Source organism: Trichechus manatus, unplaced genomic scaffold, assembly GCF_000243295.1.
Source record: "Trichechus manatus latirostris isolate Lorelei unplaced genomic scaffold, TriManLat1.0 scaffold00066, whole genome shotgun sequence".
In the NCBI taxonomy this organism is placed as follows: Eukaryota; Metazoa; Chordata; class Mammalia; order Sirenia; family Trichechidae; genus Trichechus; species Trichechus manatus.
Genome location: NW_004444002.1, coordinates 9,531,823 through 9,545,123, shown reverse-complemented (window position 1 = coordinate 9,545,123; position 13,301 = coordinate 9,531,823). Strand labels below are relative to the sequence as shown.

The following is a 13,301-nucleotide window of genomic DNA, read 5'->3' as shown; positions in this document are numbered from 1 at the left end:
GGCCGCGCCCGGCCCTGGCCTCGGGCACCCGGCGGGTGGCTGGGTCGTTGGTTCGCGGCGGATTCTGATCTTTGTTCTCCCAGGCCCTGCTCCCCTTCCTGGTCTCACTTCTCCCGCTGGGCCAGTTGATCGGGAGGTTGTTTTCCAGGTTAGTTTCACACAAAGGAAGCGCTCTCCGCACCTCTGGGCCCCCCTCCCCTGGCCCTAGCCTTAGGTGGGCTCGTTGCCCTGCTCATCTCTTGCTCTTCTTTTGGAGCCTTGCCCTCTCCAACCCGGGAATGGTCTCCAGTCGGTTCATACTTGTCTACCCGGCTGCAGGCTTCCGCCTCATTCTTGCCAGCGTGGGGCATGTGGTGGTAGTAAATAGAGGCCACAGCACCATACCTGAGAGGTGGAGGGGGTGGCAGTGACTGAGAAAAACCGGGCCTGGCAATTCAGAATGCTAAGTAGAGATGGTACTTAGGACCCTCTGGAATGGCCCAGAAAGCACCTTTATGACTTTTCGTAGCTGCTTCCATCTCTTCCCCCTACCCTACCCATCATTCTCCAGCCATTCCTGAGTCCCTCCTGCTTAAGTCAGCCTTTTACCTAAAGGTCTGTGATGGGGTTTCATTAAGATTCCCACAAGTGTTCGGCTAGACCAACAAGATGGTTTCATTTGCTGGACTCAGGAAGTTACAGAGGGTTTGATTAGGGGAAATCTGTTTTGAGTAAATGCAATGTGTGTAAGTGTGGACAGAGTTCGTAGCCCTGCCAGAGGGTGACTTGGCCCCTGGAGGGATTCAAATTTGAATGAATAATTGAAGAAAGATGGTGGAGAAAAAGTGGAGGGGTGGGTGGCTCTTTAAGGACAGAAACTCTATTATTTTTGTTGTTGTAGTGTGTCACCAGCCATTCTGACTCATAGCAACTCTGTATGAAGGAGTAAAACTGTCCCAGTTTCCCAGGCTGTAATCTTCACAGGAGCAGGTCGCCTGGTCTTTTCCAGGGCTTCCAACTGGTTCAGTAAGGTTCAAACCCCTGCTGAGAATTTGCATTTCTAACAAGTTCCCAGGTGATGCTAATGCTGCTGGTTAGGGACCAATTCTGAGAACCACTAGTAGAGCAGTGGTTCTCAAAATTTATTATACATAAAAATCACCCGGGGATCTTGTTAAAATGTAGAATCTGACTCAGTATGGCTGGGGTGGAAATGCAAATTCTTAGCAGGGCCTGGAACTGGAATGAACCAATTCGAAGCCCTGGTCTTTGCTCCTCTGGAGTGGCTGGTGGGTTCCGACTGCTGACCTTTCAGTTAGCAGCGGAGCTCCTAACCATTGAACCACTATTATTTGTAGAGCCCTCTTAATGGTGATTAGGGAACAGTGTGGTCTAGTGGAAAGTGCACTAGACTGGGAGTCAGCAGACATGTCTTCTCATCTCAGCTTTGCCATTGTGTGACCCTGGATAAGTTATTTCCTCTTTGTGGTCCTCAGTTTACTCATTTATAAGACAAAGTCATTGGGACCATCACCTGTAAAATCCCTTCCGGTTTCAAGGTTCTATGATGATCAGAAGGAACCCTGGTGGTGCACTGGTTAAAGCGCTCAGCTGCCAACCCAAAGGTTGGCGGTTCAAACCCACCAGCCGCTTTGCAGGAGAAAGATACGTTAGTCTGCTTCCGTAAAGATTACAGCCTTGGAAACCCTATAGGTCAGTTCTACCCTGTCCTGTAGGGTTGGTATGAGTCAGAATCAACTTGACGGCAGCGTGTTTTTGGTTTTTATGATGATCAGATCATCGGTGATTATATTGGAAGCATATAGGTTTATTTAAAAAGGAATACTCATCCACTTCTTTTATGGAAAATCTGTAGCCTTTTCTCCTTTTAGAGGGCAAGCACAGATTGGAAATAAACTTTTCTCACTTCCCCACACCCACATCTTCAGGTGTTGCTCATCTTTCTGTCTCTGGTAAAGGAGGGTTGAACTGCATTTTCTTCTTCTTGCCTCATTTTATTTTCTTTTTGTGCTTTTTCTTAGGGCAAGACATTGGACTTTTGATGATGTTTGACCCAGCGGCAGCAATAGTGGGCAACGTGATTTCAAAGCTGGGCACAGCCTCTGCTGCTTCTGTCTTGTAATCACCAAGCTCATTTTCGACCAGGAATTCCAGTCATGTCTGTGATGGTGGTGAGAAAGAAGGTGACACGGAAATGGGAGAAACTCCCAGGCAGGAACACCTTCTGCTGTGATGGCCGTGTCATGATGGCCCGGCAGAAGGGCATCTTCTACCTGACCCTCTTCCTCATCCTGGGGACATGTACACTCTTCTTCGCCTTTGAGTGAGTTGCCATTGAGCAGAGTTGCCTGATGATGGTTACTTTGGGTCCAGGGGAAGAACCTTCTTTCTGGGGAGTTTGTGGATGGGCCTTGGATGGCTTTCACTGTGGTGCCCTTTCCTCCCCTCAGAAACAGCACTCTATTTTGTGTATGCCTGATACTGGCCTTGGAGTTCGTTTTTCCATGAAGTAATAGCTAGTACTAGAGTCACTGTTTGAAGTCCGTGTACGTCCCTTTTCAAGGGAGGTGGCCAGTTTGAATTCTAGGGTACTGTGGCATGATGACAGAATGTGTTAAGAATGCTGTGCACTTCAGAGATGGGAGCAATGCTAATTGTTTGGGGATTACTGTGAGGAGGGCCTTGAGGAGTCACGAGGTGTATGTGTAGACTGTGAGCCACACCTGATATCAGCCTGCTATAGTTCATGTACACAGGTGACCTGGAAATGAGTTCCCGTGCTGGGGCATGGCCATGGCAGGTAGGGGGGAGCCACTTGGCCAGCCTTTATGGATAATTAGAATGAGCTCTGGTCTCTGGGGGCTCATTTGTGTTCTTCCTTTGTAGGGCTTCAGGCTTTTCCAGTGCATCAAGTGTGAATTTCGGGCTGCTTTGCCAGACTTTTCGATGATTGCAGCTTGAGTAACAGGAGTAAAGACAGGAGAGTAAGGGCAGAGGAGCTCTTTGTTCAAGGCCCTTTGGCTGCTGCTGCTGCTGCTTATGTGAAGCATTGGGCAAAGTCAGGCAGGTTGCCGAAGGCTTCTTAGTCTGAGTTTTGTGACTGAGAGTATACGTGTGTGCTTGTGTGTGATACAAGTGAGCACGTGCAGCCAGGCAGGCAGATGCCTAACATTTAAAACAAAATCTCCTTCCCCTCCCCCTTCTCTCCAAGTTTGCTTTGCTTTGTTCCTGTCTTACCTCTCTTGGAATTACAGAGCTGAACTCTGTTCTTTGTCATTCTCCCTGGCTTTCGCTCTTTCCCTTGCTCAGTCACTAGCTCTTTTTATCATCCCTCCTCCGCCTCTGTGGTTAAATTTTTTTGGTTGGAACCATTCAAAACAGAGGTAAGATTTGTTTCCAGGCCCTGAGCAAGTTGGTAGTTCTGGGCCCAGGAAACCTCTGGTCTGGCCATGGGAACTTGAAATTGGGAGCTACTGGCGTTTGGCCCTTTTTGTGTCCGGAAGCCAGAAAAGAGCCTGATTTGGATCTGTTCCCCTTAGGCCCCAGAAGGCCTCTGAAGAAGACTGCCTGTGGGGTGAAGCTTATAATTAGCTGAGTTACTGTTCTAAGATAGCATTCCCCTCCCCACCCCAAGTTATTTCTTGCACTTAGCCCTCAGGTATGAAAGGTGAAGTGTGTAAACTGCCCTGAGTTCTAGCTGTCTGTATGGTAAATATTTGGGAAGGTAGGGCTTGGAGAGGGAGTTGTGGGAGGAGGAGGGGAGAAGGAAGTTAGTGTGTTCACTGAGGAGTGGAATGGGGAAGTAGAAATCTGGCCACAGAGGAGAGCACCCTGATGGTGAGCCCTTTTCACTGAGAATGGTGGAATCTGTGTTTGTGAACGTGCATTTGTGTGTGTGTGTATGTCTGTTGTCATATACACAGAGATACTCTAGGTGGGGGCCACCTTGTGCTTAGCCAGTGACAAGCCACACAAGGGGCACCAGCATGCCTCTAAGGGATTAAGTCTCTCTCTGGTCAATTGTTTTCTTTATATCAGCCACATATGGAGGGTAGGGTTTGCGGGGTAGAGTTTAGGCTCCTTTGTTAATGGTCAGGCCTCAGGAGAGCTAGCAGGTTGAATCCATAAAACAAAACAAAAGGTTGACCATCCAGGAGCCAGTTAGTGCCTTATTGTTAGAAGTGTTTCGGAAGAAGCTGGGTGGCCATCTCTCAGGGCTGCTGTCATAGAGTGAATTCCTGCCCAGGATGGGAAATTGGGTTAGATTATCACTTAAGCCCTTTGCAACTCTGAGAGACTATGAAATTCTGTATACCTCTGTTCCTGTCTGAAAGACTCAAATACCACGCCTCCCCCACGCCACAAAGAAAGAAAGTAAGCAAAAGAGAGTATAGAAGATTACCGATAAGTAGCTCAATGTATTTAAATTTAAAAGCAGAGTGAAAATTGTACGGTGCTTTAAAATAATAAGATTTCCTGATTTATTCTTAGCATGAGGTTCTTGGGAAATGTGAGTGCATATGCCATGGAGCACATGAACCATTTTTAGTCCTCTCTGCCCAAACCCTGCCCAGTTTGTGCAATAGACACACAGCCACCAGCTTGGCCTGGAATGTCAGGACACTATAGCAGAATGACAGTGACAACCTGTGAGCTGTCCAGCTACTGAAAGGCTACTGTGGTGTTTCCTCAAACTCTACTTCCTGATAAAAGCATGGTCCTGGGGAAAGGATCAAGTACACTGGAATTGTACACTGGAATTGGCTTCCTAGCTTTCTTTCTTTCTTTTTTTTTTATAACTTTGTGACCAGATCACTAATGGGGTCAAGTTCATCAGACACATCTTGGGCCAAGAATGACTTTGTGACTCTTGACCCTGGAAGTAGAAGCAACTTGCTGCTGTGATTGGTGGTTATTCTCTCACTGTGCAAAATACAGAGGAAATCATGTCAAGATGCTGTCAAACCTGTTTCTGTCAGACTGATCCTCATGGGTACCTTTGATGTACATATTCGCAGAGGAATCATTGAATCGGATGAGTTTTCAAAGCTTTGTAGCACTCCTTAGTAAGTGTCCCACTTCTCATAGCCTATACAAATTCTACCTCTTCCAAGTTCCTTCTTGTCTTCCTTCATAAAACCTTTCCAGTAATTTCTGCATTCATAAGGACTAATTGGATATGTCACCCATTTAACGAATAATCATATGACATTTCTTATATTTCTGAATTCTATTGTTATTACACTTTTCACTTGTTTTTGTCTCCAACAGCTAGATTTGAGCTCTTTTAAGGTCAGGGACTATCTCTTATGTCTTTATAGCTCCCACGATGCCTTTCACCAGGCCTTACCTAGAGTAGGTAGTCAATAAATGTTGCTGGAGTCACACATTCTGGATGTACTTAGAATTTCACAGTCTTGACTCATAGAATCATAGAATGATAGAGCAAGAAGGGCCTTTGGAGACTCTCCTTACCATTTTGCAGGTAAGGAAACTGGGCCCACAGAAGGCGGTTACTTCATCAAAATGAAGTTGTCCCACTAATGTCTCTCTACATGACACTGCCTTTCATCTCATCATTACCTTTTGAATATGTGCAAAATGCCAAATGCTAGCCCAGCATATTCTAGGTTCTTGCTGGCTAGTGTTTGTGTTACCTGGTGGCATCTAGGTTATTTGGGTCTCCCAAGCTCATGCTCCTAGAAAAATGAAGGCATCTTTGTGGAAAACTGAGAGCATTCTGGCATGGCATTCTGGTAACCTTGCAGGAACAAGGAAGCCCGTCTCTAAATGTGAACTTAGTAAGTAAGCAGCTCTGTGAGTTAAGAAGGGACCATTGCCTCTGTGGCCACTCTTAGTCCCTGCTGCCAGGATGAGGACGACTTGGAGAAAAACTACTCCATGTGTGCCCACTACCTTGTTACTCTTTGTGTGTGATCTTGATGAAAGGGGGCACCATGTCCTTGCAGACAGAGGGAATAGAAAAAGCAGATCTGACCATCCAAACTGACAAGGTTTGAGGAGATACAGGGCTAGGTAGACCAAAGCCCAACTTTGACAGACAGAATATTAATGCCTGTAATAATAACAAGGTCCGTGTTCCTGAAGAATATTCTTAGGTGAGATTGGAAAGAGGGAAAAAGTGACTTTATCATGAGCTGTAACAAGAAGAGCATTCTTTGGAGAATTGCTATCTGGAAGTCAGTCTTGTGCTTCATGTAGCCTAAGATTCTGCCTGTGACTTGGTCAACCACATGCCAGTTTTAGAAAGGCACAGTTGCCTTTGATATCAATGTGTTACAGTACGTAGCTAAACTCAAGTTCCTGATAAAGCATGTTCTCTGTGGAGGGGTTGGGTTATGTCTCCTGAACAGTTTGCTTCCCTTCAATAATTTTGTATGGCTCTGCCATTCAGAATTTATCTGTATATTTTCAGCCTCTACTACTTTTTGTGATAATGAGTTTTACACTGTCAGTCTTCACTGAATACATCTCCCATCTTTTGAGAATGAGTCTTAATTGAGTATAGTGATCCTCTATTTTGGGAAAAGCGAGCACAAAGAACAGGGATGTTCCCCAGCATGCTGACATCAGTTGAGATGTTTATTGAGGGAGAGAAGAGGCCTTCTAAGTCTTCCTCCTCAAAGATGCCAGAGCTGGTATTGTGCTTAAGAACAAAGGAGGCACCTTATGCCTCTTGCAATAGCAAGAAGCTAGCTCATTCAGGGTAATTAGTGAGATGTTTCTGGAATGGAACAATGAGAAGGCAGGAACCTTATAACGATTAGATAAGGCCAGTTAATACAAGGCCTCTAATACTGGTTCGTGGAGTTTGGAGCAGCAGGGAACTGTTCTAAATGCTTGAGCAGGAGTGTATTATAATTCCCTCTGGAATTTGGCAACTATTGAGCAGATTTGCCTGGGTAGAGATTCTGAACCCCCTCTGTGAGAAAATGGATCATCACCTCAGAATTGAAGATGTCCTTGTTTGATTCATTTTTGCGCCATTGCCACCGGAGCAAAACAGGCCTGTGCACTTTCCTCTGACCTTCACATAGCAGCCAATCTGGAGGCTGATATTCAACTAGGTTTCTAGTGTCTAAGGAAACTTTTCCCCTCCGCAGACTCTGAGTGTCATCAGAAGAACCTGGAAACAGTCCTATGGGTGATTCTACATGTTTACGTTGCTCTAGAGGTAGGTAGTATGTAAGAGGACAGACAGCCATCATATCAGGGAGGACTTAGATCAAAGGCTATTTCTATCCTGTGGGGCCAGAGGCTCTTGTGGGGCTCTGATCCTTGGGCCTCCCTGCTGTTCCTAGCATAGCTCTTCTTTAGAGCCATCCTTAACTGCTGTTATTGGAACAGTTTCAAGCAGTCACCAGATCCCCAAGAGAGTTCTTCTCTGACCACTTACAGTCAGTCCTAAGAGTCTGATTCACCATTCGAACACTTGAGTATTGGCCTTATTCATTAGCTGTTTCATGTGTTGGTTATGTTTCCCCCAACAAAATCAACTCTGATTTCTCTTGTTCTTTTCTTAGGCCCAGAAATACTCGTTGGTTGACTGATTGTACTAATAAAAGAACAAAGGAAAAAAACATAGAAATAAAGCTTATTAGGGAGACTTAGAAGCAGAGTATTTTATAGAACACCAATCCAAGCTGCCAGTCTGTGAGGCATGGCCCTACCATGGAATCTCTTGACTTTTTTTTTTTTTTTTTGGCATGACTTGAAGTCTGTGTCATTTTCATTATCCTTCCCATGAGCTAGCATGCTAGGGATGGGAATGGGACGTGACATACCAGCCCAGCCTGGCACTGCTAGTTACAGCTAGTCGGTACCACCGTGTGGCCCATGGGGACGTGTGGGAATCCAATCATCTAGCCCAGCTATGGAAGCCTGAGGCCAGTCAAGAAGTTGGTAGAAGATGGCTTGAAATGATGACATCTCTTCAGGTGGCAGAAAGGAAGACTTAGTGGGGACATGACTGTATTTGTAAAATTACAAGGGAGAAAAGAAACTTCTAACCCCCTGGAAGAAGGAAGGCTTCTTGGTACTTTGAAGACAAAGGAGAGCTCTGTTTCAAGAAGTGTATAAAAAAATCAAAACCAAACCCATTGTCATTAAGTCGATTCTGACTCATAGTGACCCTATAGGACAGAGTAGAACTTCCCCATAGGGTTTCCAAGGAGCGGCTGGTAGATTCAAACTGCCGACTTTTTGGTTAGCAGCCAAACTCTTAACCACTGTCCCACCAGGGCTCCAAGAAGTGTATGGATATCATTATTCTAAGAAGTGATATAGACGGAAAGTACTAAGGGATTTGAAAAACAGTTGGCTACATTTGTGGCTGACAAATCTAGTTGTTCACTAAGACAAATTAGTGATCTTTGAGACTATCCATGACTTTTGAGGTCAATATTGGGAATGACTGCCAAATCATCACATAGCTTATTCCTGTCCCAGCTTACTGCAATTACGAGACTAACCTGGGAGAGGCATTTCTGATCATAACTAGTAGACAGACACTATGGGCTGTAGTTCACAACAGTCTCAGCTGCTGGCTCTCTGAATTCCCTCTTACAGTAGAAAGGCCTACTGGTCCCACATCTGCCTTCAAGGCCACACCCACTCACTAGTGACAACTGGCTGCCAGCAGCCTCATCTTTGGAGAACGATACAATGGGCCTGTTGTGCACTTGTTGACATACAGAGTGGATTGTTTTAGCAGGTGCAGAAGATAGTCTGTGTGGAGATTACAGAGTCCTTTATCCTTGGTGGTGTCGCGTAATTCAGATCTAAGTTGTCCTTTGTGTGGCCTTACAAGCAGATGTTGGAACTGGATTGAGTTAAGCTCGGGTCCTTCTGTGCATGGGGGCAGCATTAGTTTTGGTTTTCTGTGGTGGTTCTATTCTCTCTCTAGCGTTTCCCTTTAATCAAAAAAAGTTTAAACTCTCCTTTCAGTGGCCAGTCAGATAGCTCTGATTTTTCTAAGACGTTTGATTGGAGACTGTAGACACAGGGCAGTTTGAAACCTGGAATCCGTCTTCGTTTTCCAAAGTGAGCTTAATGATGGGCAGTGACGAGTAAGATGGCTGTTTTCTGTTAGCGCAGTAATTTCACTTGGCTTGTTCATGAAGTGGAACTCGTGTTTTCCCTGTGTCCTTTGGGTCTCTGATAAGTGGAGGTGACATTCATTTCTGCATGCACTTCTTGATTATATGTACCAGTGAAGGGGAGCGATGGAAAAGAGGATAATCCACAAGCTAGTGATATGCCAGAACCATAATTACCCTGAACTCAGCTAGCCAGATTCTTTAGTTCTTGGAATTTTTTCCCCTACCCTTGGCTTTTAGGAGAAGGAAGTAACTCATAAAAAAAAGTTAGGCTTTAAAATAAAAAAAAGTAAGCTAAGACCAAGGATTTTGTTTAAAAAACAAACAAGCAAGCAAACAAAACAGCCCCGAGAATCATCTTCCAGCTTCAGTACATATGTTCACCTTCGTAATAAACTGCTTAGCCTAATATTACAATTGGTTTGCATCCCCTCATGCAATTGTGTGTGTGGTGGGGAGGCAGGGGTAGAATCCCATAGGGATTGTTTCAAAACTGCAGCGAATATACAAACCAGGGTTAACCGTTTGCTCTGAACAGACAGCAGCTTGCTTAATCTCCATGCTGATGAGGTAAGCCTTTTTCCTTAGCTTACTCTGTTCTCCCTTTGGTCCTTGCTCATCCACTTAATAGTCTGCCTCCAAGAGAAGACCTCTGTTTTGAAGGAGAAAATGTGCTGCAGGAGGAGGAGAATAAAAATAGGCCAGTGATAACTCTCATCACATATTCCCATTTACTTGGTTTGAAACTCAGTTCAAATCAACAAGTATTTGTTGATACCGTCTTTGTTCCCATACTTGTATTAGGCTCTGGGAGATAGGGAATCACAATAATAATAACAACTACATTTGCTTAGCATTTACTATGTGTCAAGCTCAGTTCTAAGCGCTTTATTTACATTAACACACTTAATCCACACAACAACGCCATGGAGTACTATTATTATCTGCATTTTACAGATAAGGAGACTGAGGTTAGCTAACTCACCCAAGGTCACACACTAGGAGCTGGTAGAGCTGGATCTTGAACCCAAGCATTCCTGCTCCAATAAGATAAGGTTCCTTCTCTTATAAAACTTACTGGTCCAGGTAGGGGAGATGAGTTCAACATGTTGAGAGACAGCTAGGAAACAATACAAGGCTCTGGCAGTGAGGGCTACAGGGGGTAGAGAGGGAGAGATTAGCGCAGCCTGCAGTTTACAATAGGCCTTTTGGAGGAGGCAAGACCTCTCTAAGTCTCAGATTCTTTATCTATCAAATGGGTATAATAGATGCTACTTCATAGACTTATTGTGAAAAGTGCATGAGATAATGCGTATAAAGAGCTTAGTGCAATGCCTGGCATATGGTGAGTGCTCAGTAAATTGTAGTTGCCATAATGACAATGGTGGGACTGATACCTCCAGGACCTGAAAGATGAGTAGAGTTTCAGTACACAGAGAGGAAGAGGAATGGCCTTCCAGGTGAATTATAGGGAAAGGGTGGGAGTGAACCTGATGTTGGGAAGGAGATACAATTTTCTTTCTTCCTTGCTTATGGTCATTAGTCACTTACTGTTGTTGTTGTTAGTTACCGTTGAGTCAATCTCCAATTCATGGGGACCCCATGCACAACGGAACAAAATGCTGCCTGATTCTGTGCCATCCCCATGATGGGTTGCAGTTCAGACCGTTGTGATTCATAGAGTTTTCATTTTCAGAAGTAGAACGCCAGGCCTTTCTTCCTAGTCTGTCTTAGTCTGGAACTTCTATAGAAACCTGTTCAGCATCATAGCAACATGCAGGCCACCACTAACAGACAGGTGGTGGCTATGCATAAGGTACATTGGCCAGGAATCGAACCCGGGCAAGAATTCTAACACTGAACTACCAATGCCTCATAGTCACCTACTAACCAAAAAAAAAAAAAAAAACCGCTTCCATCGAGTTGATTCTGACTCATAGTGATCCTATAGGACAGAGTAGAACTGCCCCATAGGGTTTCCAAGGCTGTCATCTTTACAGAAGCAGACTGCCACATCCTTCTCGCACTGAGTGGCTGGTGGATTTGAACCGCTGACCTTTTGGTTAGCAGCCAAGCACTTAACTACTGTGCCACCAGGGCTCCTAGTCACTTACTGGCTGAGCTAATTGAGGGAAGAAAAGGAATGGATGTTTCAAAGTCAGTCCGCAGCCCTAAAGTTTTTGTTGGCCTTGAAGCATGTTGAGATACCCTCTGTCTGCACTGTGACCCTGCTCATGACTGGGCCTCATCTTTGTTTCCTCCCCATGGAGCTCAGGCCTAATGCCAGATGAGTGGGTATGGAAAGCCCTAGACATTCCCAGAGTGAGTTCATCCTGTGATGCTTACAAATCCAGGCCATTGGCAGGTCCGAACCTTCTTGAGGCAGAGAGGAAATGTGGCTCCCAGCAGGCTGATGGGAAGGACTGGGCTTGAGGGTGAGGGAGGTCCCTTGAGGCTGTCTTCAGTATGTTATAGGTGGCATCAGGTATTTGTTGAGCTCCCACTGTGTGCAGAACCATATGCTAGGAATTGTGGAGGATTCATGAGAAATAAAAGCATGGCCCTGCCCTTGAGGCGCTGTTGATTTTGTTGTGCCAACAGGGCTCAGAGATCAATGTAGGGTAAGTAGAATTGAATGTTAACTGCCGGCTTTCTTCAGGTGCCGCTACCTGGCTGTTCAGCTGTCTCCTGCCATCCCCGTGTTTGCTGCTATGCTCTTCCTTTTCTCCATGGCTACATTGTTGAGGACCAGCTTTAGTGACCCTGGTGTGATTCCTCGGGCTCTGCCAGATGAAGCAGCTTTCATAGAGATGGAGATAGGTGAGTTACTCAACCAGTTGGCAAGCTGCCATGTAGTGGGTGGCCTTAATCAGTACGGGAAGGGATTCAGTAGTTACAGATTAACAAATACTTCTAGCCTTTCCTTCTGAGATCCTGAATCTGAGATCATAATTATGCTGTGAATTTGGGTAAGGTAGGTATAGCAAGATTCTAAGGTCATATGCTTCATTCTTCTCTGTGGTGGGTTGTATTTCAGGAGGGATTTGTTATCAAGATCCTGCTGCGTTGTTTCTAAGAGGATGATTTTTTAAAACTTTTCAGGGGGTCACCAACCCATTTGAGATTTTGATGAAAGCTGTGAACTGTCTCCCCCCAAAATATTCTTATCTGCATGCATATACACACAACTTGGGGTATAATTTCAGGGATTCATAGATCTTCTGAAGCCCATTCATGGCCCACCCCAATCAAGAATTCTTGCTTTAGGGGAACATGCAAGGTGAGAGAGGAGCAGCTATTATGCCAGCAACCACAAGAATTCTCGGAGAGATAAAGGAAGCAATTATAGAATCAGTGCAGGGCAGTTTGCATGCAGCTCAGGGTAGGAATCTTTGGGGCACAGATAAGGTGTTACACTACCCAGAGCCAAGGTATCTTCAAGAGTTGAAGCAGAACATCCTAGGGCTAGAGAAGGGGATATCCTGGGAGCTAACACTGGGAAAGAAGGTTATGACACCAGTACTAAAAGGGACTGTGAGTCCACCAGATCCAACAGCAGTGTCTACCTAAATTGTTCTCAAGTTAGGTACCCAAGTAGCTTTGACTTAGCATCCAAGCCAGGCAGAATTGAAGAAAGGGACCTGGGACTGGTAAGACTAAGAAGTCCTGCCAAGGAATCAATCTGTGGCTGGCCTTTAGTTCTTTGAGGGTACTTTGAAGGCTTCTATGCTTCTGTATTTCTTTTGTTCATTTTAGCTGTGTTTTCCCCCTAGCTTCTTAGTGGATTTCTTTTTGAAAAATTCTAGCCAGGGGTTCAGGGGGAGGGGGAGGGGAGAATAGGTGGAGCACAGGGCATTTTTAGGGCAGTGAAACTGTTCTGTATGACATTGTAATGGTGGACACATGACATCAAACATTTGTCAAAAACCCGTGGGACTATACAAGTCAAAGAGTGAACTCTAATGTAAACTATGGACTTTAGTTAATAACAATGCATCAGTGTCGATGTGTTCATCAATTCGAACAAATGTACCACAGGAATACAAGATGTTAACAGGAGAAATGGTGTGCAGGTGGGAGGGGATATGTTGGAGTTCTGTGTACTTTCTGTACATTTTTCTGTAAACCTAAAACTGCTCTAAAAAATAAAGTCTATTTACAAAAAAAAAAAAAAGAATTATC

At 44.9% G+C, this 13,301-nt stretch overlaps 1 protein-coding gene across 1 annotated transcript in view; it reads left to right on the top strand.

Moving 5' to 3' along the window:
- ZDHHC9 (zinc finger DHHC-type palmitoyltransferase 9) overlaps nt 1-13,301 on the top strand; it is a 34,188-nt gene that overhangs the window by 477 nt on the left and 20,410 nt on the right. The window contains exons 2-3 of the mRNA XM_023734288.1: nt 2,022-2,323; nt 11,779-11,939. Of these exons, the coding sequence (XP_023590056.1) occupies nt 2,157-2,323; nt 11,779-11,939 (328 nt within the window). The 5' untranslated portion in view covers nt 2,022-2,156. The remainder of the gene's footprint in view (nt 1-2,021; nt 2,324-11,778; nt 11,940-13,301) is intronic.